Source organism: Nothobranchius furzeri, chromosome 2 (assembly GCF_043380555.1).
Source record: "Nothobranchius furzeri strain GRZ-AD chromosome 2, NfurGRZ-RIMD1, whole genome shotgun sequence".
In the NCBI taxonomy this organism is placed as follows: Eukaryota; Metazoa; Chordata; class Actinopteri; order Cyprinodontiformes; family Nothobranchiidae; genus Nothobranchius; species Nothobranchius furzeri.
Genome location: NC_091742.1, coordinates 87,012,057 through 87,038,970, shown reverse-complemented (window position 1 = coordinate 87,038,970; position 26,914 = coordinate 87,012,057). Strand labels below are relative to the sequence as shown.

At 41.8% G+C, this 26,914-nt stretch overlaps 1 protein-coding gene across 1 annotated transcript in view; it reads right to left on the bottom strand.

The window, feature by feature from the left end:
• dachb (dachshund b) overlaps nucleotides 1–26,914 on the bottom strand; it is a 125,930-nt gene that overhangs the window by 34,721 nt on the left and 64,295 nt on the right. Inside the window, exon 2 of the mRNA XM_015946041.3 lies at nucleotides 12,896–13,011. Within this exon, the coding sequence (XP_015801527.3) occupies nucleotides 12,896–13,011 (116 nt within the window). The remainder of the gene's footprint in view (nucleotides 1–12,895; nucleotides 13,012–26,914) is intronic.

Below are 26,914 nucleotides of genomic sequence, written 5' to 3'. Positions count from 1 at the left end.
GGATCTATTTGGTGGTTTAACCCACCAGTCCAACCCCTTAAAGCTGAGTGCCAAGCATGGAGGTGTTGGGTCCCATTAAAGGTCTTTGGTATGAGCCGATCGGGATTTGAACCCTGATGTCCCAGTCCCAGGGCGGACACTCTACCACTAGGCCACTGAGAAAGTCAAGCATAAAAGACACGCAAAAAAGTTATTAATTGATTAAAACTCCAATGAAAAAGTATAAAAACCTGTTGAAAGTTGCTTCTATGAAGTCTTTTTTACAGTTTGGCATTTTAGAACCAACATTGGTGCCTTAAAGCTTCTTATTGAACCCTATAGAACGTACTCTTGGTTTGACCAGGTGAGAAAAAAAAACTACCACACAACACTGATCATAAAGTGGTTTTGCTTTATCTTCATGGTTTTCAAACTGAGGTGGATAATACAACTGGTGGTCTGCAGGAGTGGGGAGCAGAAGGCAGTGTGGACTCTCTATGGCAAAGCCTCTACTCATCAGAAGTTACGTCTAAGTTGGTTTGGCCATCTGATTATGATGCCTTTTGGTCGTCCTTTAGAAGTTTTACATGTGTGTCCCTTTGGCCAGACCCAAAAACCATTGAAGGGATTAAATATCCTCTCTGGCCTGGAAATGCATCTGGATCCCTCGAGGAACTGGAAGGAGTTCCTCATGGACATTTTCCTTTTCAACCTGAACTTTGATAAGGGGTAAAAATGGATAGATAAGTTAAGTTCAGCGTAATGTTTCTGGTTGGTTTGTGTGTGTTAACTTTCACTTGTTTGTCTTAGTAAAGCCAAGACCTGGAGGAATGAGCCACCGCACCCACATAGCCAACCCACGGCCGGTGACTGACACATTAAATCTGACTGTGTAGTCCATGACTTAGGCATCTTACAACAGCTTCATCTTTAGAGGTTCTGGGCCCCTCCCTCAGCTCACGGGAAACCCACCCCATTTGCCGGCGGTTGTAAATATTGAATTGGCTGCACCTACATCTCTGGAGGAGTGCTCTGAACGCACTCTAAAAGACAGAGTCACACTTTGAATAAAACAAACAGCCAAACAGAGAAATTGCTCTTTGTGTTCTGAATTTAGAAACACACTGTTCTGTGTTGTTTGTGTGTTAGTTTTTTTTTCCTGTCTCCTTTTCTTCCTGCAAGCACTCAGGAGCGCCAGTTTGCAAATGCAGTTGCCTGTTCTTGTGCTGAGTCAAAAAGATTTCAGCTCAGCGCTCCGGCACTTAGGTCGTCCATCTTTAGCTTTCACTGACCGTCTTAAATGCCTATTTGCAGCGGCCATTTTTTTTTCTATTTCTAATAAACTCACAAAGTCTGGATGGCCGTTGGTGCTTTTGAATAAGAAAACTGCTCTGCTAGAAACCCAGAGGCACTACAGCTGGTCATTAAGAGTCCAACAGGAACTAGAAGTGTAACCTCTGTTTTAGGGTCAGCGACAGAAGTCCCATTTAAGTCAGATCTGTTACTTTGGACAACTCTGACTCTGTGTCCAATTAAATGCTTGTTTACAGCAAACGTGATGCTTTATGTTTAGTGATTCCTGGTCAGACTATTAGTCCTGATTCACACTTCTCTGTCTGCGTCGGTGCGGAGACACACAACGCTATTATGCTATGTACCAAGGGCTCTCCGACAGGCTCACAAAGAGCGATAGAGACATACCCAATTTTTTTAACTATCCGTCAAAAGTAAGCTTGTGATTGGTCAGGACACCACTTCCTTTAAATTTATCAAAGCACCACCATTGCTCCATCAAAGACAAAAAAGAGCTTTAGAAGCAGAAATGGAACGGATTCAAAAACGACTCACGGAAAAAGTCCAAAAACACGAACGTTTATTCACCCGTGACTGAAGGAGTACAAAGATGTGCAGCAAGCGTTTTATTCATGGATGGAAATGATGAGAAACGTGGGTTTTGAGGTGGCAATCGCATAAAGAGGTTAAGGAGAATGAAGGACAGATTAGTCCGTGTAAAATAAACGTTCTAAAGTGTATTAAAACAATGTACAAACATTAGTAAACACACCATCGTGGACCGGATAAGTGACTGTAATGGTGGCAGCACACCACAGTGCTATGCCCTCTGTTGTCCTGGCGGGGAATTCCTTTGCAACACAGAGAAATTGTTTCTGCTAATGCGTGTGCGCGACTCCCCACCTGAGCTGATGGAGAAGCATAAAGCAGGCTTTAGTCCTGCTGGTTTGTGCGGTGTCTGGCATAAATATCTGGGGCAAAAACAGACTTCTTACAAACCAAGTTTTTACAAAATTCTGAGTGACAGAACGGGTCTGATGAATGTTTTGTTCTATTGTCAAGAGTTTGTTTCCTACTTCCTGTTTAATTAGCTGACTGAGAGTTCATAGGTCAATTGAAAATTCATAAATAATAAAACCAGTGGCTCTGGTTCTTAGAGCTGTAGCGAAGTGTCGATGGCTCGATTCTAAAAATTCGTCGACGTCAGATCCGGAAGTCGACGCACCGCGCCTACTTGTTGCATCCCCAGGAGTTTGTAAATAGAGTAGGAATCTGTCTGTTTTTCCTCTAGTTCGCCCTCTTCTCCGCCTTCACGAACACCTCCGTCAAATACAGAGGACCAGGAACAATGTCCGCCCGCTACGAGTTTCCTTTCCTGTTTTGCCCGACTTCGTCTCCCGGCAACGGACAACAACTTCCGGGGTCAGATGCGCTGCTCCGTCTCTACCGCAGATGTAGAAAATCACCGGGAGCGTTTCTCCCTTCATAAAGGAGCTTCTTTCAGACATTAGGAGAGCTGTTTTTGTGGTAGCAGTCTCTCCTCCATGCTGGTCTGTTTGCTGCTGGTGTTTTTGTTTATTTAAACTTGGTAACTTGAACTTAACGTTGGTAAAGCTACTGTTAGCATTTTTGCTAACAGTTTCTTGCATTTGGATAAGCTGTTACGTTTTGGTTTAGAGTTCATCTTTTTTGTGGTGTAGATCTCCCTTTTATTACATTTAGAGTGTTGTGGGTTTTCGGTTTAGTTTAAAATATCACCTTGAGTTTGGTTTAACCGCCCAGTTTAGAATTTGGACCTTTGGAGATCCTTATTTTGGTCCAGAACCCAGTAATCTTTGCCCAGTGGGACATCCCTACTTATTTGTACTTTTTGTTTTAATTCCCCACAGGCAGAATTAGTTTTATTATTCCCAACCTGTGGATGGAAAGATTTAGTTTTTTTTGTTGTTGTTGTTAGTAAACCTGATCATCATTTTAACTTTTAAATCCTGTGTTATTGTCCCTTCCTTTTTGCACACGAGCCAAACTCCCCAGGAAGGGTCGTAACACCACTCGCCTCATGCACATAAGTGACCAAAACAAAGCTGCATGGAGATACTCCCTCTCCAACCACCTCTCAGGCAGCAGCCTGCTCTCCCAAGTTCTACACGTCACCAGAACATAACCAACCGCAACACAATAAAAGCAGTGTTATACAAAATGGAAGGCCTGTAGTGTTTATTCTCTTACAGTAACAATTTATCAATTTTTTGGAAGAATTTAGTAGAGATTTTCTTGTTTTTATTAATTGTGCAATAAAAAAATAATCACTAGATTAATCGTCTAAATAGTCATTAGAATAGTCGACTATTCGATAAAATAATCGTCAGAATAATCGTTTTAAAAATAATCGTTTACCCCCAGCCCTACCGGTTCTTTTAGCCAAAGGTCAAAGCACGTCTGAGGTTTAATAAATTAAATATCAATCCATCGTCTTCTGCTTATCCAGGGGGTCTTAAAAGCAGCAGCCTAAGCAGGGAGGCCCAGACTTCCCTCTCCCCAGCCATTTGGGCCAGCTCCTCCAAGGGAATCCCGAGGTGTTCCCTGGCCAGCCGAGAGACATAGTCCCTCCAGCGTGTCCTGGTTCTACCTTTAGAACTTCTCCTGGTTGGTCTCACCGGGGAGGCATCCAGAAGGGATCCTGACTAGTTGCCCAAGCCACCTCGATTGGCTCCTCTTGATGTGGAGGAGCAATGACTCTACTTTGGGCCCCTCCCGGATGATCGACCTTCTTACCCTATTTCTAGGGAAGGCCGCTTAAACCACTCTGATCTCGTTCACTACCCAAAATACGTGCCCATGACTGAGGGTTTGTTGATCGACTGATAAATTAAGAGATTTGCCCTCCTGCTCAGCTCTCTCTTCACAACGACAGATCGGTAGAGCGCCCGCATCGCTGCAGACGTAGCACCAATCTGCCTATCGATCTCCCGCTCCATCTTTCCCTCATTCGTGAACAAGACCCAGATACTTTAACTCCTCCAGGACCTCATCCCTAACCCGGACAACGCATTCTACCCTTTTCCGACTTAAGACCATGGTCTTGGATTTGGAGGTGCTAATCTTCGTCCCAACTGCTTCACACTTAGCTGTAAACCACATCAGCGAGAGTCCACAAAGCCAACGGGTCCACATCATCTTCAAACAGCAGAGACCTGATCCTTAGGCCACCACTTCGAATCCCCTCAACACCTTGAAATTCTGTCCATAGAAGCTATTGACAAAATAAAAGTCCCAATAACTTATTTATCCATTCAAATGGTCATACACACAGTGCTGGAAAATGACCCAATCCCATCTCAGAAAACACGTTTTGTGTTCAGTGGCCCCACTAGAACTTGTTGATGCGGAGAGAGTGTGTTTTATTTTGTAGGTTAACAATCTGAAAAGTATCTGACCCACACAACCCAAGCCTTTCTGGGTTTCTGAGTTTCAAACACACAATGTGATGGAGCTGGTTCTGCTGGCTTCTTGGGTCCTCAAGGTTATGAGATATCGCTTCCAGTCAAGTGGTTTCTCAACCACACGGGTTCCAGTGCTCAACTGAAGCCACAGCTTGTTTAACACCAACTCTTTCTGTCTCCACTCCAAAGAGCTCTGGTTCCAACCCAAAAATATCTCCTTGGGAACACCCACTTTCATCAGCAGCTGGTGCTATCTAATGAAACATGTCCTAAGGGTTTTCTCACCTTTCTCAGCTTGCTTTGAGATAAAATACTCAACTTCAACATAAATGAGTGAAACTAGCAAGAATACCAGGAGCCGAGGGCCTTATTTAGCAGTGACACAGTAAAAGCAGGTCAGAATTAATAAACACCGTTAAAAACATTATCTAACAACACGTTTGGCTCTTTTATCACCAGCCAGTGTTGATTTGCGCTCCTTACCGTTTACAGTGGTGTTTACAAACACCGACTGGAGATCAATAAAGAGTGTTTGCAAACATTAGCTGTTGTATAAAACAGTGTTTATAAATTGGGCTGCTGCTTTTAGAATAACGTCAGAATAAAGAGACAAACCCTACATAGACTGACTCCATGCACTGCGATTGTCTACGTTAAATCTTAATCCAACAAGGAGAAGATCAGACCCGTTATGGTAGTGGGAAACCAGTTCTAGCACCAATACTGGTTTAGCACTGGTGCCTCTTCGGTGGAGGAAACATAATAGATCAGGGTAGAACCCTGAGCTTCATCTTCTAAAGTGTTGTGAGGTATGTTTAAAAGATCTGAATGAAAGCTGTTCTGGTTAACCAGTAGGAGGCGCAGGCTGCCAAATGTGCCTTGTTACGTATTTGTTTAGAAGAAGGCGCTCAAAGTGATGCAGGAGGAGGAGAAAGATGAGAAACTGGATGTGACTTGAGTCCTCTCCGGCCTTCCTTCCCTCCCTCCTCATCTCCATCCCTTCTGATTCTCTGCAGGTGCACATGAGAGTCCTCAGATGAGTGTATTCTTTTCAGGACGAGATTGAAAGCACTTCATCTGTAACCCACACAGCGTGAGTGTGTGTTTTCAAGTGTGTGTGTGTGTGTGTACGCACAAACACCAGATGTGCTTATCAATTCAGAATCTGAGTTTCTATACATTTCTTTGCCAAAAAATGAAAACAAAGATAAGTTCATGGACCTGTGGAGTGTGGACGAGAATTGTGTGTGTGTGTGTGTGTGTGTGTTAGAAGACAAGGCGGACCATTGAGTTGTTTTTGAAGTGAATTAACAAGTCAAATGAGTGCCGCAGCACCCTGCATAGGTTACCACACACACACACACACACACACACACACACACACACACACACACACACACACACACACACACACACACACACACACACACACACACACACACACAATCCCACGCTTATCATCACAGCGTCTTTGTTAAAGAAGATGAGGCCAATTAAACTGATATCACTCTCTTGCTGTCGTTTAAGCCTCTTCTCTCCTTTTCTCTCATCTTTTATCTTCCTGCTCATTTTCTTTTCTGCTTCTCTAATTTAATCCTTGATTTTTCTTTTTGTTTAACCTTTGATTCTTCCTTCCACCTTTTCTCCTTTCACAGATGGTTGCACCTTCCCCATCTTTCCCGTTTTAACTACTTCTCTCCATGTTTGCCGTCTCCGACTCGACTTTTTCCTCCACTGATCGTGTCGTTCGCCTTCGTCTGTTCTCCAAAAACCTGCTCTCCTTCTCACTTGGTGTTTTCTAACAGTGTGATAAATGTCCATCTGTGATCGGCCAATGTCCCCCATTGCCGTGGCGCCCGCGAGGTCGTAAACAACAGCCCGTCTCCCCCGGCAACGTGGCGTCTCCATGGACGCAGGGCCGCTAAGACGACCGACTCTGCGTGTGTGTGTGACTGAGGCGGAATGCAGCATCCAACGAAAGCCAGTGTGTGTGTGTGTGTGTTATATATGTTAAGTGTATGTGTGTGTGAGAGCTAATGAGCAATCATAAGTGAGCAAATGTTTTCTCTGGGCTCCACTAATGTTCAACACACACATACGTATATCAGGTGTGTGTGTGTGTGTGTGTGTGTCATTAGTATGCCACAGTGAGCTGTGTCCATATGCCACTAAACACAAGCATGTTTTATTTATCCTGGAGAGAAAGAGGGGGAGAAGGAGGCCAACATTCACTGTCAAGGGGATGGAGAGGAGAAGAAAAAGAACTGGCACGACGGAGGGAAAAAAGATTAGAGAGGTGAGAAGATGGAGGGAAGGGAGGATGAGAGGAAGTTCGTAGAGGTTCACTATCAAAGGGAAGATGGGGCGATGACGGGATGGAGGAGGATAAGAATGAAAGAAGACAAAGTGGTAAAAATCAAGAGGTGGACATGATGAAAGAATGAGTTAGCAGGAAAAGGAGAGAAGAAGGGAGGCATGAAAACGACAGGAGTCCAGAGGAGCAAAAGAAGGAAGTAAAGGAGTTCGAGTGAAAAATGAGTAAAGAAGAATAAAGAGAGGGATGAGCCAGGGAAGGAACGAAGGGATACCTAACAGCGGGAAGGAGAGAGGAAGGTGAGCTGAGAGCGGAAGGAGAGAAGAGGAGGGACAGGAGGAGTAAAGGAGGTGGGAGGGATGGACAGATGGAGGAGTGGGACCCCAGAGACGTGTCATTCATCACACCACCATGCAATCTGCACTCCTTCACCCTCTTTTTCTCATCTTTGTCTTCTTCACATCATCCTTCCATTCTTCTCCTTCCTCTCCTTCTGACACACTTCTAGAGTCCTTCTAGGTCCGTCTCATCCTTTTTTACTCCATTCTTCCCTTCCCTCCCATCATGCTCCCTCAGTACTTTGGCACTGGTTTCTAGGTTTCATTATCCCCTCTGGCGACGTCCGTTCATCCCTCTCTCCGTTTTCTCCTCCGTCTCTATGATTTTCCGCTCATGCTGTTCTCACTTTTTGTGTCAACAGGCGGAAAATCTCTGTTCCTCAAAAGAGGAGCATGTTAACAAAGGGATGAGAGGAGAGGAAGAGGGATGAGAAGAAGTCAGAAGAAGACCGAGGAAAACAAGAAGTGATGAACAGATGATGGAGGAGGACAGGAAACGGGGAGGGAAATTCCTACAGTTTCAGCTCCTCAGATGTGTGTGTGTGTGTGTGTGTGTGTGCGTGATGATGATGATGGTTTCCTGAACAGCTTCTAGAGTTTACATTCTACAGGACTGATAAGCTAACGGCTAGTCTGAATTAAACTGCGGTACCTCCTTCTTAAAGCGGCTCCATTCTCCTAGATTCCAGTGATTCATGAGAGATTAAAAGACAAATCTTTACATTTTCACCATAGAGTTTTTTAAAGTGAATATGTTATAAATGCAGCAGCTAAATGTAGCACTTCTGGGTCAAAGGTCACCAAAATGCAATGTTTGTCAAAAATGAAGAAATGCAGCAAATTACAATCTAGCTAAAACCAGTTTGTCCAGACCTCAGAAGAGCATCGCTGCCTTATTAAAACAGCTCACAGCTCCGGAACACTAAGCTGAATCTTTGGGAAGTTACTTGATACATTTTTCCAGAGTATCATGTGGAATAGTGAGAAAATCTTGGATGAACTTGAGATGCAAAACACAAAAAATCATGTTGATTTAATGAAGTCCACACAGGATTTAGGAGATTTGGAGCCATTTTTATAGGCCTTACATGCTGATGTTGGGTGCAGTCATACTAGCCTTTAGCTCATCAGTCTCAATGGAAGTAATCTCCTTTTCTATGAACAAAGGCTGCTTAGTAAGCTACCTAGCACAAATATGAAATATACAATAAAGTTCTTTAAAGGGACTGTACGGAGTTTTGAATTTTTATGCTCACGATTGTCCCCTCAGGCCAAAAGCGTAATGGCAGCTTCAATAGTAGGCTCGTGCACGAGGCGCGCATGCTGTACGTGCACACTCCTTAACGAAAATAACAGCTGAGACCATCCCGTGTGTGTGTGTGTGTGTGTGTGTGTGTGGCCCGGAGGACAGAGGGCAGGAGAACACGTAGCTAATTAATTAAATAATTTGGTTCTGTACCTTTCTCTTCAGCACAGCCGACAAAGGTTTATGATGGGTCAGTCCTCCTGCATGCTCAGATCATTCCCTTCCCTTGCTTGAAAAATTGTTCCAAAATGAAAGTTGAACCCACATCTTTTTTATCTGTGAATTCAATGCCGTTCGGCGAGTCTCAAATAAAAATTTGGGCATCTTACTGTAAAAAAAATATACCATTAATGTAAAAAAGAAACTCTATATAAACTATGTTCCCACTGAGAATCGAACCCAGGTCTTCTGCATGAGAGTCAGACATCTTACAAGGTGAGCTACGCTCTAGTAACATTCACAGTTTCTGTAACTTTTATATAGTTGATGACAGCTGAAACAACGTCAAACCGAAGAACAGTTCGGAGCGAAAATGGCTATTTTGTTGCTAATTTGCAGGAAATATCTAGAAGAAAGTTCTACAGAAAGTAGCTAAGGGTCCTCAGAAATGTAGCTAGGTTCATCACTAGGCGTTAGGAACAGCGACAAAGTCGCTGAGTTGGCACTACCTCTCTCTCTGCTGCTAAAGCTACTGATAGCAAATGCTAAGAGCTATGCCTGAGCGTGAACGCGCATGAAGCAGCCCGCTCGACCCGAGCATCTCTCTTTTTCTGTGATTTTACAGAAAAACAGGCAATCACAGTAAAAATGCCAGGGCTCATTCTACAGGACCAGGGCATTGCAGGAGAATGTATGAAGAAGACATTTATTATTTCTATACATGTTTTGGCTGTCAAACTTCCATAATGTCCCTTTTAAAAATCAAACTAAAATCATTATTTTTATTTGTTAAAGATTATTTTTGTACATTTGCAGTGGTCTCTATAGGAATGAATGCCTTGTATGTTTATGTTTATGTATTTGGCAGACGCTTTTGTCAAAAGCGACTTACAAGCGATAATCGGCATGTTGCCCTTGAGGCTAACAACAACAATAACAACAACAACTTGACATCAGTCATGGAGAGGAGGGTTAGACTAGTTAAGAAGATGCTCTCTGAAGAGCAGGGTCTTCAGGATTTTCTTGAAAATTGAAAAGGAAGCCGTTGTTCTGGTAGTGCTTGGAAGGTCATTCCACATTTGTGGAACGATGCATGAGAAGAGTCTGGATTGTCCTGAGCCTGGTGTAGGCACTGCTAGCCGACGATCCTGTGATGAGCGGAGCGGCCGGGCCGAGACGTACGTCGTAGTCTGAAGAAAAGACGGTATGGTGTGCCAGTGTGAGGACGTGGAAGTCAGCTGGAGGGCAAACTAGCTTCTGACAGCAGAATTTGGAGTCTTATTTCCTGATAATTGGACATCTCGCCTCAGATTGGATAACAGCAACAAGACCCCATACGTGATTTGCAACGTGGATGAATTATCTCCACAAATAACACAAGCCTGGAGGAGCTCTGCTGTGTGGTGGAGTTGCTAATGCTAATGGGTAGCTTCTACTAATAAACTCCCAACTCAATTTTATTTGTATAGCGCCTTACAGACATGACACGTGCCACCAAGGAGCTTTACAGCGACAGTAAAAACATAAAACAAGCATTTAAAACAATGAAACATCAATAAAAACACAACAAATACCCCAAAACAGAGATAAAAAATAGGGCTGGGACTTGATTAAAAATTGTAATATAATTAATTAGAGGCTTTGTAATTAATTAATCTAAATTAATCGCATTTTAATCGTTCAGGAAAATGTGCTCTCAAAGTAAAACTTTTAATTAAAATTATGAGACAGATAATCAAACATTAGACATGGTTATTACTGTAAACTAAAGCTTTTAATAAAAAAATGCATTTTAATCATTCAAATGTCACTGTGTGATATGAAACAAAACCCAAATCAACTAAAATTTATAATTACAAATAGAAAACACCTGCAAAGGCTTCCTGAGCCTTTAAATAGTCTCTCTGTCTAGATGAATGACTGAAATAAATTTGACTTTGCACCAGATTCTAATTTTTCCAGTTTCACTTGTTTGTATAATTGGGAGTTTTTATTAGCATTTCTACTCATAATGTAGTAAAAACACACATATAAATAATAATCCTTCAAAATGACAGTAGAACAGGCACAAATATGATCTAGGACTTAAATGTGCTAACTTTTAACGCCAGAGCAGGCGTGACATATTCTGAGAATGATCAGGAACACTAACTGGTTCCAGTTGGATGACTGGAGGATGATGGGATGATAAAAGATCATGGCGAGGAAATAATGATCTGACGAACAGGTGAGCGGACCTTCCTTTCATGGAAAGTCCTGATGTTACGTTAAGAAGGGGATGCTGCCGACCCGCAGATTCACACCTGCAGCAGCGAATCTGGTGTGATCTCCAGCCTGATCACAACTTCCTCGTTCCTCGCTGCCCCTGATGCACGTAAGCATCCGCCCCTTAGCTGATGACAGCTTCAACGCACCTTGCTGCTTAATGATAGTAATGCATGCGATGTTTAGACAGTGACTCGTCTCAGAAACATAGAATTCCCCGACAGAATTGTTTAGAAAATCATCAGAAAAGTTTTAGAGTGTTTCTGTTTCAACTTAAACTTCTGTTTTCAACTTTAAGACACGTTGTTTGTGATTATTTACATAGTAGTGAGAACACGGAGCGTTCTCCCAGCGGCAGCCAGTTGCCTCTCGTTTGTCTGACTACTTTCATAAACTACTGTTAGGGCACAGAATTATTCTGTCTGGTGCTTTCAGCGCTGCACAGATGTTCCGTAAATGTTAAAAATATAGCTTACCGCAACTTTTGTAAAGTTTCTGGTGCCACCGGGCAGCTGCAGCAGTATCGATCTCTGAAAAATGTCCGCGACACGGACTCCGTTGTTGTCTGGAAGTTTTTTTTTTACCAAGTTAAGAAAAGAGGCGGACGTGTTTCCTAAATCCTGCATCAGTCCAAGCAAGGCAACTTCTTTCTGTTTTTATTCCGTTTTAGTATTCATTAGCACTGTGCATTGTTGTGTGCGTCAGTGATATTCAGTCTACGAGGAAGTCGTGCAATGACAAAGGTTCCGCCGTATTCGAAAGCTGCAAGCTGCGATTAAATGCGTGAATTTTTTTACGCGTCATTTTTTTCTAATTAATTAATCGTAATTAACGCGTTAAAGTCCCAGCCCTAATAAAAACACGTTAAGACTAACTAAGGGAGGAAAAAGCCAGGTTATGAAGGCAGGTTTTCAGCCTTGTTTTAAAAACCGCCACGGAGGAAGAAGCCCTTAAGCAGCTCATTCCAGAGCTTTGGGACTGCTACCGCGATAGCGCTGTCCTCACCCAATCAAGAAGCTAAACCAACAACAGCCTTCCCCGTTGTGAGTCAAGATGGTGAGCCCACGATTGTTAAGTGACAGCGTGACGTAGATCTGTCAGGATTTTCTAATCCTAGAGTTTCACCGTCTATTTTCTATCAGAAGCTAATGCAGGAGATAGGTGTAGGAGACTATTTCCTGTTCAGCCTGCATGAAACACTCAGAGTGAGTGATGACAATCAGAAATAATCCTTTAAAAAGGTTTTTAGTGTTCCACACCTTTACCAAAATGGTTTTATTGTGCAGTTTCTAATATTTAACATCATCTGAAGTGATGTTCACTGCATTCTTCTGTTGAATACATAAATACGTTATTTTCCATTATTTAAATCTAATTTCAGCAGCCAGTTTCAGATTTTGTACAATTTGATCGTTTATAAATAAATGTATGTACATATATATAAATGTATGTATATATTTAAATAACATTGCAGCCAAAATCACTTATTTAATGATGCCGCAGATATGAATTATATTAAATTGCAAACCAAAACAACAAACATACATGTATAATTCAATTCAAATTCAAAAATACTTTACTAATCCCAGAGGGAAATTAGAGAAATGTGCTTTCGCATGATTTTTACATTTTTTGATCACATTTAGGCACAAGTTCAGAAAGACATCTGTCGCCGTGGCAACAATAAAAAATTACCCCACAAGACTATTAAATTAGGCCGTTTGAGTTTGAAATAAGAGCAGCTGTGGCCGGCTTGAACCAGCATCTGTTTCATTAACGTTTAGAAGGCGTGTCTCACCAGTGTGGGACAGCAGGTTGGGGGACAACAGGCCGGGAAGTCCCGGGTGCAGCAGCCGGGGGCTTTCCTGGATCCCGGCCCCGGAGCAGCGTTTGGGAGGTCGGCCCGGACGGGAGCTGGAAATGGAGAGAAAAATCAAAATCATTTTAAAAATGACATTTTTAAGCTCAGATTCTCACATACAAAGATGTCTGTTTATGTCTCCTCAACACAAAGTCTGTGTTGTGGTCTTTCTCAGCTCCAGGTGTGGTGGGCACCAACAGCTGGACGCTCCAGCAGACACCGCGGGTCACTCAGACTTAATCAGATCACAAACGGAGGATAAACAGCCAGTGTTCGTCACAGGCGGACGTCTAATTGGCCGTTTGGGAGTCAGACCAAAAGAAAACACCATTTCAGATTTAACATTTATTTTCGGTTTGAAGCATTCTGCCAACAGTCATGATGTGAAAGGTTTTATATTTTACAGTTAAAGTATCATTATGCTCATGTTCAAACATCACTCGTGTTTCATTTTACAGGTTTTATTCTTATTTTATTACGAAAGTTTGAAGTTGACTAAAACCTGATGATTTAAACACACAACCACTAAACTATAAATTTAATCTAGAAGAAAAAGTTTATTCTAACAAAAACAATTAGCTGACTGAAGCATTAAATCTGGGTAAACATAATAAAAAAATACCATAATATCTGTTGTAGATGGCTCCCTGATCAGCCTTAGTTTACAGAAGTGGGCAGAATCGATAAGCTAACAGCTAGTCTGCGACGGTTTCTACATTCCCCCAGTTCTATGGGATCTAGGACCTCATTAGCATAACCACACGTGCTCATATGTAGACTCAGGAGGTTAGAAAGTGTTGACTTTTGTCTATCTGACTTAATTTTAACTATAATTATTTAAAAATACCATTTAGAAAAATGGTGACACTCCGGACTAGCTGTTAGCTTATCAGTCTTGACAAACAAAGGTAACTTCTCTAGAGAGGCTCTCCATCTAAACCATTTACACAGAAGCCAAAAATGACCAAAATAATCTCTTGTAATTGCAGTAAAATTAGTAAATACCTAAATGAAGCACACAACCCTCCAAAGTACTGATATAAAGTATTAATGCAGAACTTGTATTGTGTTGATACTTTACTCTAAAGATTTGTGAGTACAACTTCCTGACACATTAGGCAACAATAACTCCTACAAGGACTAAATTTGTTCACACTTGTACAAAACGCCGTCTGTTTTCCTCACATACAACAGGAATCCATGTTCTACATGCACAATGTGTATAAACACACACACCTAACCTATTATGCGTGTGCACGCAGGCATAAATAACCACAGTCAAACACTGGAATACAGTAACTGCACACATGCAGTTTAACATAAAGGGAGGCACACAAACACACACACACACACACACACACACACACACACACACACACACACACACACACACACACACACACACACACACACACACACACACACACACACACACACACACACTCAGGAGGTGTGCATGCAGGCCAAAACTCTGCAGGGTGGCTCAGTAACAGATGGCCGTCCAAAGTCATTTACACCTAAAGAGAGAAAAAATAAAACCTGTATATGACAAATGCCGCAGTGTCACTGCAGGAGAACAAAAATGATTAGATGAAACTCTAAATCTATACACGGTAGGTAAAATAAGACCAGAAGAATCAAATGAAAAAAGCACTATACTCAGATTTACAAAAGCTAAATATGCTGTCAGGCAGGCAAAAACAAAGACCACCAATGAAGCAGGTGACCTGGTTTTAGCTGCTTTATGTAAAAAAAAAAAAAAAAAAAAAAGTCATCCTCTCAGTCAAGTGTTCATGCTCCAGACCAGACTAAAACAGCCTCTGAGTCCACTTGGACAGAACCGAGGCAACACTTATTATCTAAAATAGTCAGAAGACATAAGTGTGGCTCATTCGTTTAATCAGCACATCTGCAGGTAAGCCATTCCAGGACTCACAGTCATGTCCAGGAACCAGTAGTGACCCACAACACAGCTGAGCTTCAGATGGCAGGTTTTGGAGTCTTATTTCCTGATTTTTGGACATCTCGCCCCAGATTTGATAAGAGCAATGCGACTCTACTACTGATTTGCAACATGGATGTTTAATCTCCACAAATAACACAAGCCTGAAGGATCTTCTGCTGTGTGGTGGAGTTGATAATGCTAACGGTTAGCTTCTACTAGTTGGTAGTTGGGACCGTAGACATGTATAGGAAGCCCTATTGCGCGCTGGAGAGCGTGACAGTGTTGCCACCAGATTGGATGGGTTCCTCATTCTCCAACTCCAACTGGAGTCAACACAGAGTGAGCAACTAAGCCCGCACGATTGAAAACTTACTATCGGCCTTTCTAGCTTTAATAACCTTTCTGTTGGGACTTAATTTTTATTTTTACTTAATAGAAATAGGGAGCCTAAGTCACTTCTGCATCATGGGTCCCCGGAGGAGCGAAAAAATGAATGCAAGTCAACGAGGCTAATAACGCTATTTTCTAATCCGCTTTGCCTTACACCCTGGATCACACATATGTTGTACTGCAATTTAAATGAAAACTATTGATGGGTGTTTCGACCACCCCAGTCACGTACTTTGAAATTTATCAGCTTGTAAATGTTCGTATGACTACAAACTAGAAATCAGCACACAGAATCTCCACTCCCCAAAGTAGCTGCTGTTTACCAAATGACCAGATTTATGGTGGTTCTTTCCTCCTGTGGGAAGTTTGCTCAACTTACCGCCCTTTTCCCTCAGTTTTCTCTGTGTCTGTCTTCGATGACGCCACTTTTGTGAATCGCATTTGTAGTCCTGGACTTATTTTCACACAAAACCTAAAATAACGTTCCCCTTGTTCGAAAATAAGCGCGTTCTTGGTATCAAAATGTGTCTTTAAAATTCACGGACATCATTTGTGAAATCCATGGAACATAAAAAGCATTTTCAGCCCCATTGACTTGCATTCATTTTTTCGTTCTTCCGGAACCCATGGTGCAGAATTGACTTAGGCTCCCTATAAAATAATAAAATGTGTTTTTTATTTTAGTGAGCACCTTCCTTCGCATAAATAAATGCACTGGGGGCAAATGCAGACCCATCCAAGATGGTGGCTTGCTGCTACACTGGCTCCAATAGGCAACGTGAGCCACGGGGTGTCTACATATATGAAGTCTTTGGTCGGGATGTTCTCTGCTGTTTCCTGGACGCTAACCCAACAACAACCTTCCCCATCAAGATGAGTGAGTCCATGAATGTTAAGTGAAAGTGTGATGTAGATCTGTCAGGCTCTTTTAATCCTAGAGTTTCACAGTCCATTTTCTATCAGAAGCTAAAGCAGGAGATAGGTGTAGGAGACTGTTATCATGTTCAGCCTGCATGACAAATTCATAGTGACCAATTATAATCAGGAATTAAAAAATGGGGTTTGAGTGTTCACACCTTTAAACCAGGTGAAGAAGCTATTGCTTCTGCCTAAACCTATTCAGTCATGAGATACCAAATAGACACCATATACAAATGAAAGCATATGTTAGTGAGAAATGGTATTTGTATCTATTTGTATGACATGTTATTGTACATTATCTTAAGATGACTGACTGAATAAATTGATCATTCATTCATTCATTCATTCATTCATTCAGGGTCAACTAATTATATCGGCCTGCAACCACTTGCTCTTGATAGGAGTTTGGGTACCAACACTTCTTTTCTTTAGATTTTTTTCCTGATATAGTTGAAAACAATCTCAAGAACTACGTAATTCTAATCAATGCTAGCTACATCTGAAAGAATGAGCACCACACGGAGTCCAGCTGAAATGAGCTAGCTTAGCTAGTCATTCAGGATTCTAAAGCAAGACACCACGTTAGTGTTTAACTAAAATAATAATTTCAAACTATACTTTATGAACTTAAATCGATGCTTCGTTTAAAACATTTTGCAAATGGTTGCTGTTTTTGAAGTCAGCAAATTTACATAGGGCAACTTAATAAGCTAGCATGCTAGCAGCAATGCATTAGGCAGCATAATGTTTAGCTGAATCAAGTAAATATTTAATTTCACAATTTCAGATATTTGGTTATTTTATGACCACCTGAGTGAGCAGTAAACATTAGTGCTGGAATTGTTTTGTGTCCAAATATTTTGAGACTTGGACAAGTTGAAAGAAATTCATGAAAGCAACAGCAACAACATAAAATGGCTCAGCACCAGATTAAGTCAAAAATGTGGCTAACGCTAAGTAAACGGCTAAAGGATAGCAACAGTACGTAGAGAGGGCGATGCTACATGCTCCAGCTCTGGAACAGAATGGAAGAGATGTTGGTCGCTTCAGGAACAGTTGAGTAAATCGGTCAGATCCCTGAGGGAGAAAGGGCAGTGTGTGCGTGTGTGTGTGTGTGTATTAAAAGTTGTGAAGAGAAAATGACTGCAAATGTTTTTGGGTGTGATCTGAATGTGAGAAAAAAAGAAAGAGCCAAAAGAGCATGAAGAAATGAAAACACGAACCTTCACTTTTACTCTGAACTCTACTTCACCTCTCCCTCCCTCTCTCCCTCCCTCCAACACACACACACACACACACACACGCACACACACACACAGGTGTTTGCATGCAAACCTTTAAGCCTTCCGTCAATGCTGCTGCTTTCTTTTGACTGATGATCACAAACAGTGGATACATGTTACAGTAACTGGTGTGTGTGAGTGTATTCGACTGCATCCATCCATGTGTAAGCAACCTTAAGGTGTGTATCCACGTGAATCCTTGCCGTGTGCGTAGTGTGTCCACAAAGGACACTTGATATTGGCTTCTCATTAGCCTTACAGTTCTTTGTTCAGAGTAATGACTGCAGTGTGTGTGTGTGTTTGTGTGTGTGTGTATCCCGTAGGGTTGCCATATGTTGGGCATTAATCCTCGTCAACGGTCCACTCTCCTTACAGCACCGAGCTCAGGAACAAAGAACAGGTCACACACACAAAAAGAAAGAGGCACGTACACTCACATACTACATGCATCTCCACTTACACACTGAATGTAAAAGTCCAACCACACACACACACACACACACACACACACACGCGCGCACACACACGCAGTCTTTTGACCTACATTCATTCGGTAACCCCTAACCTTGACAGCATTCAAACTCTTAAAGGGACAAATCTTTTTTTGCCCACTGGAACACTGTTCTTCATCTAAACACCTTCTGTTTTGAGGTCACATTGACCTTTGACCTTCTTACTTGCCTACTTTGACACTTATTGAAGGTCAAGTAGCAAACTACTTCTCACCAGCATTTCCTTTGTTTTCTATATTTTCTTACTCTCCAGATGCCAATCTGATTCTAGATTTTGTCAAACACGATTGATTGAAAACGCCAAACATCTGATCTCCAAACATAACTTCCTGTTTCACACGAAGACAGGGGACTAAAGAGTTATTGGCAACATGTCTGAGACTCACGCCCACTATGCATTTTAGAACCGTCTACATTTCTTTCTGCTGTGATTTGTTGCGTGTCCTCTTGGTCTAAGTGGTCATTGACCAAATCTTCAAAGGCCACACTGGCACTGGTGAAAGAGCCCATGGGTTAGGGGTTTGCCTGTGGTCCATCAGTTTTGGTGTAGGTATATTGGCATTTCCATGCCATGCTAAACTCTTACTACTGAATGTGTGAACCTTTGCAGCACACTGCTCTGAAAGTGAACGTTGAGAATAGTATTTCAGGTTGCAGCTCATCAATGTGCATTGACGAGCTGCACATACGATACTCGCAATGGCAACAAGGGTTTACTTAAAAATGTTTCACTATAAGTGGCTCAAGGGCCGGAAAGATGCAGCCGACTGCCTGTTAAGTAAACCCTGGCCATCTGAAAAGCTGTCTCTAGTGGAAAACCACCAAGGTTTCAACAGACTCTTCCACAGAGAACGGCCCAATAGTGCTTTTAGAAACTGCCTGGACCCTTTGGGGTGGGGTGAAAGGGAATCTCTCAATACCTCTTGGATTTAGTGATCCAAGCATTCCCAATAACACTTTGCCAGAAATGGGCACAGTTCACATGGGTTGGCCACATCTAGCTTTAGTAGAGGCTTTTGTGCAAACAACTCAACAGGTGTGGAACAAAAATTAATTTACAGTATGGCTGGGCAATAAATAAAAAAAATATCGTAATCTAAATTTATGACTAACAGATATCATTTTTCTCATGTCAATAAATTTGACGATAAAAGAAGTTCAAAGTGTGTAGGTTGGCGACATTCACGTCCATTTAAGGAGCTGTACCACCTCGAGTCACATGACAACGTGACTCAACGTAACACACGTGACAGCCCCATCTAGTGGACAACTTTTGTTTTTGCTCATACGTGTAGTTATCGTCCATTTACTGTTATCGAGGTGAACTCCTCAAAAAGCCTTAATATATAAATGTTAGGCCGTTCCTCCCAGCCCTACGGTGCAGTACCCCCAGAAGAAGTAAGACAATAAGTCAAACATCTACAGAAGGGCAGACAAATGCCAGACTGGGCATGATAATCTGTGTTAGACATGCTTGGAAAATGTGGAAAATTAATCTGAAGACGTTTTGTCCCAACAAAGTTATTTTAGCTGTGCTTTAGTTCCCAAACAAGTATTATCTGCAAGTGCAAGACTGTCAAAAGGGTTCGAACCAAAATCCTGAAGAGGGCCAAAAAACAAGCTTGAAAAGAATCAGTCCAGGAGCTTTTCTCTCAAACCCGACTATGATTGCAAAGGAAAAGAAAAACGACAATCTGGGACAATCTGCTTGTTTGTTTACAGTAATTATGTTTCATCGTTTGAATAGGTAATAAATTAGTGATCGTAATTAAAAATCAGACACACTGAAAGTTCAAAATGTTTTCCTCTGATGTATTTATGTGCCTTAATGACTGTTTTAATTGGACAGGAAAACCAAAACACGGCACAAATACAACAGGAAGCTGGTATTTCACACACACACACACACACACACACACACACACACACACACACACACACACACACACACACACACACACACACACTGTGATGAGCCACCTTGAAGTAAGTCTTCCCTCTTTGACACGAGCACCCCCTTGCCTTTCCTCCCAAATGGCCGTCTCTATGGTGACGGAGCCTTGATCAATACTCCGTCATTGGCTCTGATGGTCGGTCAGGGTCGCGCGCGCGCGCACACACATACACACACACACACACACAAACAGGCATGGCGGTGAATAAGCACGGACTCGCTAACGCGCTTGACAGATTGATTTAGCTTCGAACGTCCAGAGGTCACATACACACACACACCAAAGGCGCACAAGCGTGCACACACACACACACACACACACACACACACACACACACACACACACACACACACACACACACACACACACACACACACACACACACACACACACACACACACACACAGTGTAGTTTATCAAAGCCCAAACAGCCAATATGAGGGGTAGAGTGAGGGGTCAACCCTCTTTAGCTAAAATCTTTCATCTTCTTTATTTCTTTCATCTCTCCATCAGCGCGCTGATCCATTTACCACCTTGTTCGTTTCTGTCTTTTGTTTTTTTTCCCCTAGTTTATTGAGTTCTTGTTCTCCCAGGACATTAAGATAAATTTTTCTTTTCAGCTTAAATCTAGTTTCTAGCTCATTCTGCCTCCTAGTTTTGTTCCTTTGTCCAAATAATTTAGCAAAATTAATTAAAGGTTTTGCCATTTCATGAACTTGTGATTAACTTTTAAAGTTTCTTTTTCAGACGGCTTTAAGTCTTTACTCGAGTGCCAGAGAGATTTAGGCTCAGACCTGATGAAACAATTACAGATTGAATCGACCCATAAACAACAGTGTCCTTATGAGGATTGCTGTATAGTCACTGACACTAGTCATTGACTTGATGCAGTTTGCTGGGTTCCTTATATAGGAAACATTATTTCTGATTGGCTTAATGAACTGACCTGAATTGGAATTTTTATTATGTGAAGTGCCTTGAGACGACTCTTGTCGTGATTTGGCGCTTTATAAATAAACTTGACTTGACTTGACCTTGTGACAGCTACACTTCTATACACTCTTCTATTTTAAACACAACAGAAGTAGAAATGTCCAACAATGTCCAAACTTTCAGGCTAGTGCCTCATGGGTAAGCCAAACCTTGCTTTGCCACGAAAATTTAGGAATGAATTAAGTCAAGTAATTCTACAAGAGGCTAGCTAAACTTTCCAAATGTGATTTTGTTTATGAGCTGCGGTCTTGCAGCAAGAAAGTTGCTGGTTCGACACCCAGCTCGAACAGTTCTGCAAAGCGTGCCCTGTTTCCGCTTGGACCGTTTAAGATGCGACACACTCTGAGCCTGATCCCTTTATCTAGAACTATTCAATATTTGTTTATTTGCTGATGATTCATAGCTTTGGTCTATTAGCATGACTTAGGAATGTCATGTTAGCAATACTAGCACATGTTAGCTTAAAACATCTCTCTCAAACAAGGCAGCTAATTGCTCGTTCCAGTTTTCTGGTTCTTTAAGGGCCATAGAGAAATAGTGTGGTTAAAATTTTTCCGCAACAATATTTCTTTACAAATAACTGATTAAATTGTATTAAAACACCAAATTTCACAGTTTATTTATATACTGTTACAGTAATTCATCCTCTCACCACTTCCTTCTGTCACCACCTTTCCCTATTCATCCCTTTCTTTGTCTCTATCAGCGCTGCTGGCTGGTGGACATTTATACATTTGCTTTTTCCCATCCATCGTTACTCCTTCTCCACACACACACACACACACACACCCCTTTCTGTTTTCTGTCTCCCCACATCTCTCAGCCGTCATAAATCGTGTCAGCGACTTACATCCTCACTCTGTGTGTCTTTACTCTTTGTTTGTCGCAGAACAATCTATTCTTTTTAAAGAGACACCAGAGAAATGGGATATATGTTCGTCCACACACAAAATTACACGGAGAGGCATCATAATCATGGACGCTCACGGACTCACGAGAAAGGGAGAGAGAGGGAGAGAGAGAGAGATGGATGTTTACTTTCCTCTGGGCTTCCGCCTCTTTGATTGGACAGACGAATGACTTCATTGTGTCTGTGTTTCCTTCTCCCTCTTTTCTGTCTTTCTTTTCAACGTAGAGGGGAGAGGTGGAGAATAAAGGCAGACAGAGAGCCAGAGGTAGGGTGAGGTAAGCAATAACAAGTATTGAATGATAAGGGAAGTGGAGTGAGAATAATAAAAGGAGAGGGAAAAATCACCTTTAAACATGGAATGGAGGGAAACAGGGAAAATGTATTGATTAACTGGTGACACTTTTCTCCTCTGATATCTATTACTATTCATCTCCAGCTTTCTGCCTCCCAGTCGCCACTCATTTTCTCACTTTGATTAATTTATAACCGTGTTCTTATTTCCCTTCTATGTTCTTTATTTCATTTATTCATCTGTTTGTCAAACAAGTGTTCGTCTATTAATCTTTCAGTAGAAACTTTTTTCCATCCTTCCATTCTATACCAGTTTTTAAACACACCCAACTCATTCATACATCACTTTGCATTTACAGTTCTCCACCGAAATATCCATCCACGTGTCTATTGTCTTCCACGAACATCTCTTCATCGTTCTAAATACGTTTCCCTTTCTTTAACGAACAAAACACAAGTGAAAACAACAGGTGCACGAATATCAACCCGTTTGCTGGTTGTAAGCTAGGGACCGACTGTAGGGATGCACCGATATCGATACCGGTGCCGGTATCGGCACCGGTATCGATACCAATGCAAGTATCGGTATCGGTAAAAGTTAGCCGATACCAGGAACCGATACCAATGCAGTTACTTGAAAATGGCTTCACTGTAACTTGTCATTTCTGTTCACCTAATATTTTAGTTTTGTGATGATTTCTATTCATGTATTTTACTTTTTATCTACCTCACAGTCTTTTCCTGTTGAAAGCAGAGAAGAAAATAAAATCTGTATTCCAAATCATTGCCTTTTTTGTATGGTAGAAGTATCGGTATTGGTAATCGGTATCGGCGAGTACTCAGATCCTAGTTTCGGTATCGTATCAGTTTGGAAAAAAGTGGTATTGTTGCATCTCTAACCGATTGAGTGTTGAAGCATTTTAAAGAGCTTCCCCCTGTGCAGCATTTTTATTTATTTTTTGTTGTAGGACGCAAAATAAAAGTTCAGCAGACATGATTGTTTCAAACCTGTGAAGTAGACCGGGGTGATACGGAAAAAACTCTTATAACGATATTAATTTTCATTTTGGGCGATATTAATATCACAATATAAAGCAAGTAACTACTTTTTGCCAATCCTTTATGTTCTCTTGTACTTTTAACAGATTTTTGAAGATATTAGAAGGTTATTTTTATTTTAAAGTTTTATTTCCAAAATCTGAACATCTCATTTAACATTATATAACTGTTTTGGATTACTTAAAGAGGTTTACAGGTGCTGGCCAGTAAATTAGAATATCATCAAAAGGTTGAAAATATTTCAGTAATTCCATTCAAAACGTGAAACTTGTACATTATATTCATGCAATGCACACAGACCAATGTATTTCCAATGTTCATTACATTTAAATTTGATATTCATAAGTGACAACTAATGAAAACTCCAAATTTGGTATCTCAAAAAATTAGAATATTCTGAAAAGGCTGAATATAGAAGACACCTGCTGCCACTCTAATCAGCTGATTTACTCAAAACACCTGCAAAGGCCTTTAAAAGGTCCCTCAGTCTTGTTTTGAAGGCACCACAATCATGGGGAAGACTTCTGACTTAACAGCTGTCCAAAAGACAATCATTGACACCTTGCACAAGGAGGGCAAGACACAAAAGGTGATTGCTAAAGAAGCTGGCTGTTCGCAGAGCTCTGTGTCCAAGCACATTAACAGACAGGCGAAGGGACGGAAAAAATGTGGTAGAAAAAAGTGTACAAGCTCTAGGGATAACCGCACCCTGCAGAGAACTGTGACGACAAACCCATTCAAAAATGTGGGGGAGATCCACAAAGAGTGGACTGCAGCTGGAGTCAGCGCTTCAAGAACCACCACGAGGAGACTCATGAAAGACATGGGATTCAGGTGTCGCATTCCGTGTGTCAAGCCACTCTTGAACAAGAAACAGCGCAAGAAGCGTCTCGCCTGGGCCAAGGACAAAAAGGACTGGACTGATGCTGAGTGGTCCAAAGTTATGTTTTCTGATGAAAGCAAGTTCTGCATTTCCTTTGGAAATCAAGGACCCAGAGTCTGGAGGAAGAGCGGAGAAGCACAGAATCCACGTTGCATGAGGTCCAGTGTAAAGTTTCCACCGTCAGTGATGGTGTGGGGTGCCATGTCATCTGCCGGTGTTGGCCCACTCTGTTTCCTGAGGTCCAGGGTCAATGCAGCCGTCTACCAGGAAGTTTTAGAGCACTTCATGCTTCCTGCTGCTGACCAACTTTATGGGGATGCAGACTTCACCTTTCAACAGGACTTGGCACCTGCACACAGTGCCAAAACCACCAGCACCTGGTTCAAGGACCATGGTATCCCTGTCCTTGATTGGCCAGCAAACTCGCCTGACCTTAACCCCATAGAAAATCTATGGGGTATTGTGAAGCGGAGGATGCAATACGCTAGACCCAACAATGCAGAGGAGCTGAAGACGACTATCAGAGCAACCTGGGCTCTCATAACACCTGAGCAGTGCCACAGACTGATCGAGTCCATGCCACGCCGCATTACTGCAGTTATTGAGGCAAAAGGAGCCCCGACTAAGTATTGAGTGCTATACATGCACATTCTTTTCATGTTCATTCTTTTCAGTTGGCCAACATTAGAGAAACAAACATTTTTTCATTGGCCTTTAGAATATTCTAATTTTCTGAGATACCAGATTTGATGTTTTCATTGGTTGTCACCTATAAATATCAAAATTAAACGTAATAAACATCGGAAATACATTGGTCTGTGTGCATTGCATGAATATAATGTACAAGTTTCACGTTTTGAATGGAATTACTGAAATATTTTCAACCTTTTGATGATATTCTAATTTACTGGCCAGCACCTGTATTTTAACCTAAAGTCTTCAATCATCACAGAAGATCAGAACTCAATAAAACAGGCATCAGAATAAGAATTCTTACATGTTTCTGGTTGTTTTATAGCTTCTTAAGAATAAGCAATAAAAAAAGAAATGCAGGACAAATAAACAATGTTTCATATCAGTGACATTTTGAGCAGCTGTAAAAGAAAAACATCAAAACAACAACGTATTTCCTCTGTAGTGGATGTAGCAATCTATTGTGCAGGGATCGATTAGTGTCGTCTGCTGAGACCTTGACTTTCACTTCTGGTTCTGGAGAGTTGACCACATCGAGTCGAGGAGTGAAATAAGTGTTACCTCATGATGCTTACAGTAAATCTCTTCAAACTCGTTCTCATGTGGCATTGCCATTTTACATCCTGTTGCTCCAGCCAGCCGAGCTAGCTCATGAGCGCAAACAGATCGGTGGTTTCTCATGACTTTTTCAGAACCTGCGCTCATAATATTAGTGGCGCAGCTACGAGCTACTAGCCAAACTACGCCCACACAACTGAACAGTTTGGTCCCTTATTTTCAACAACGTCGTTTGCTGTGCCCTCCGTCTCATTTGTTATCGTTCGGGATGCTAGTTTTTTTCTATTTCCACCAGCCATGCAACTCGTTACCTGCAGCAGGCTAAAACTACACTAACATCAGCCGTTAGCGGTGTACCTGTCTGGCGACTGAGCCGTGTGGCTCTAGTCTTTATATCAGAGTTCTGTCGACCCGTTCTCAAAATGTCTTTTGAGGAAAGGATATTTCAAAACTTCCCGCCCTTTTCCCGAAAAACTGAAAATTAGTCCCGGTGTTTTGGAAATTTCTTCTACCCCGTAAACTGTCCTACCCGTTGTTCCTGAGCATGTGCGCGCATGCGCACAACACAAAAAGGAAATGCTACTCCGTTGTCATATTTGCTGGAAAATAGATAAGTAGTAAGTATTAGTACTTTTTAATGATGTTGATACTTGATTTTTTGGGTTAGGGTTAGGGTTATGGTTAGGGTTTGTGTCATGTAAAACACCGTAAAATTAGCCTACAGGTAGGACGTTTTCTCAGAACACCGGTTCCAACAGAGGCTTGATGCCCAACTTTATTTCCAACACACCTGATTCACTAATGGAACCACCTGCTCAAGATGACCTTTTAATTAGGGATGTCCCGATCCGATCACATGATCGGAAATCTGCCCCGATCACTCGGATTTTACTTCCTGATCCAAGCCCCGATCCGGACTGGATACTGGGTTCAAATTACAGGAGAGCAACTTGGTTCTCCGTAAAGGTTGTCAGGATCCCCTGATGCCCTTAACTTACACACCCAGAAGGAGCACAAAAGAGATCCAGTTTCTACCCATATTATATTATTTACATGGACTCAGCGTAGCAGGAAGTCTTTTGGGCAGAGATGCAGAGCGGCAGGCAGACCGCTGATTATTCATGAACTCCAGCTGCGTTCTGCACACGGCCACAGTAACATTTTCTAAGTGGCGTCACCAAAAAATAGATAATTAACACATGGTCTTTCGTGTCTGTTCATTTTCTCTCTGGTAAGTTCTGTCTGTATTTGAGCATGACGTGTGGACGCGCTCGCGCTGCAGCGCTCGCCACTGGCGCAGCCGGGCAGCGCGGCGCACACTCCGCTCTTTTTTGCGGTCAATAGATCAATTTGATCCGCTAGTTAAAAAGTTACTTGTGAGGTGAAAAAGAAGGAAGCAGGCAGGAGTTTTTTTGGAGGACTGGGAGATGCAGGAAGATCAGAGACAGACAGGACAGGAAGATAGGAAAATAAAAACCAAGAAAACAAAACAAAGTTCTTAAAAAAATAAAATGTAGGTAGATTTATCCCACTACACGTTTCTACCTGTATAAAGCAATAATT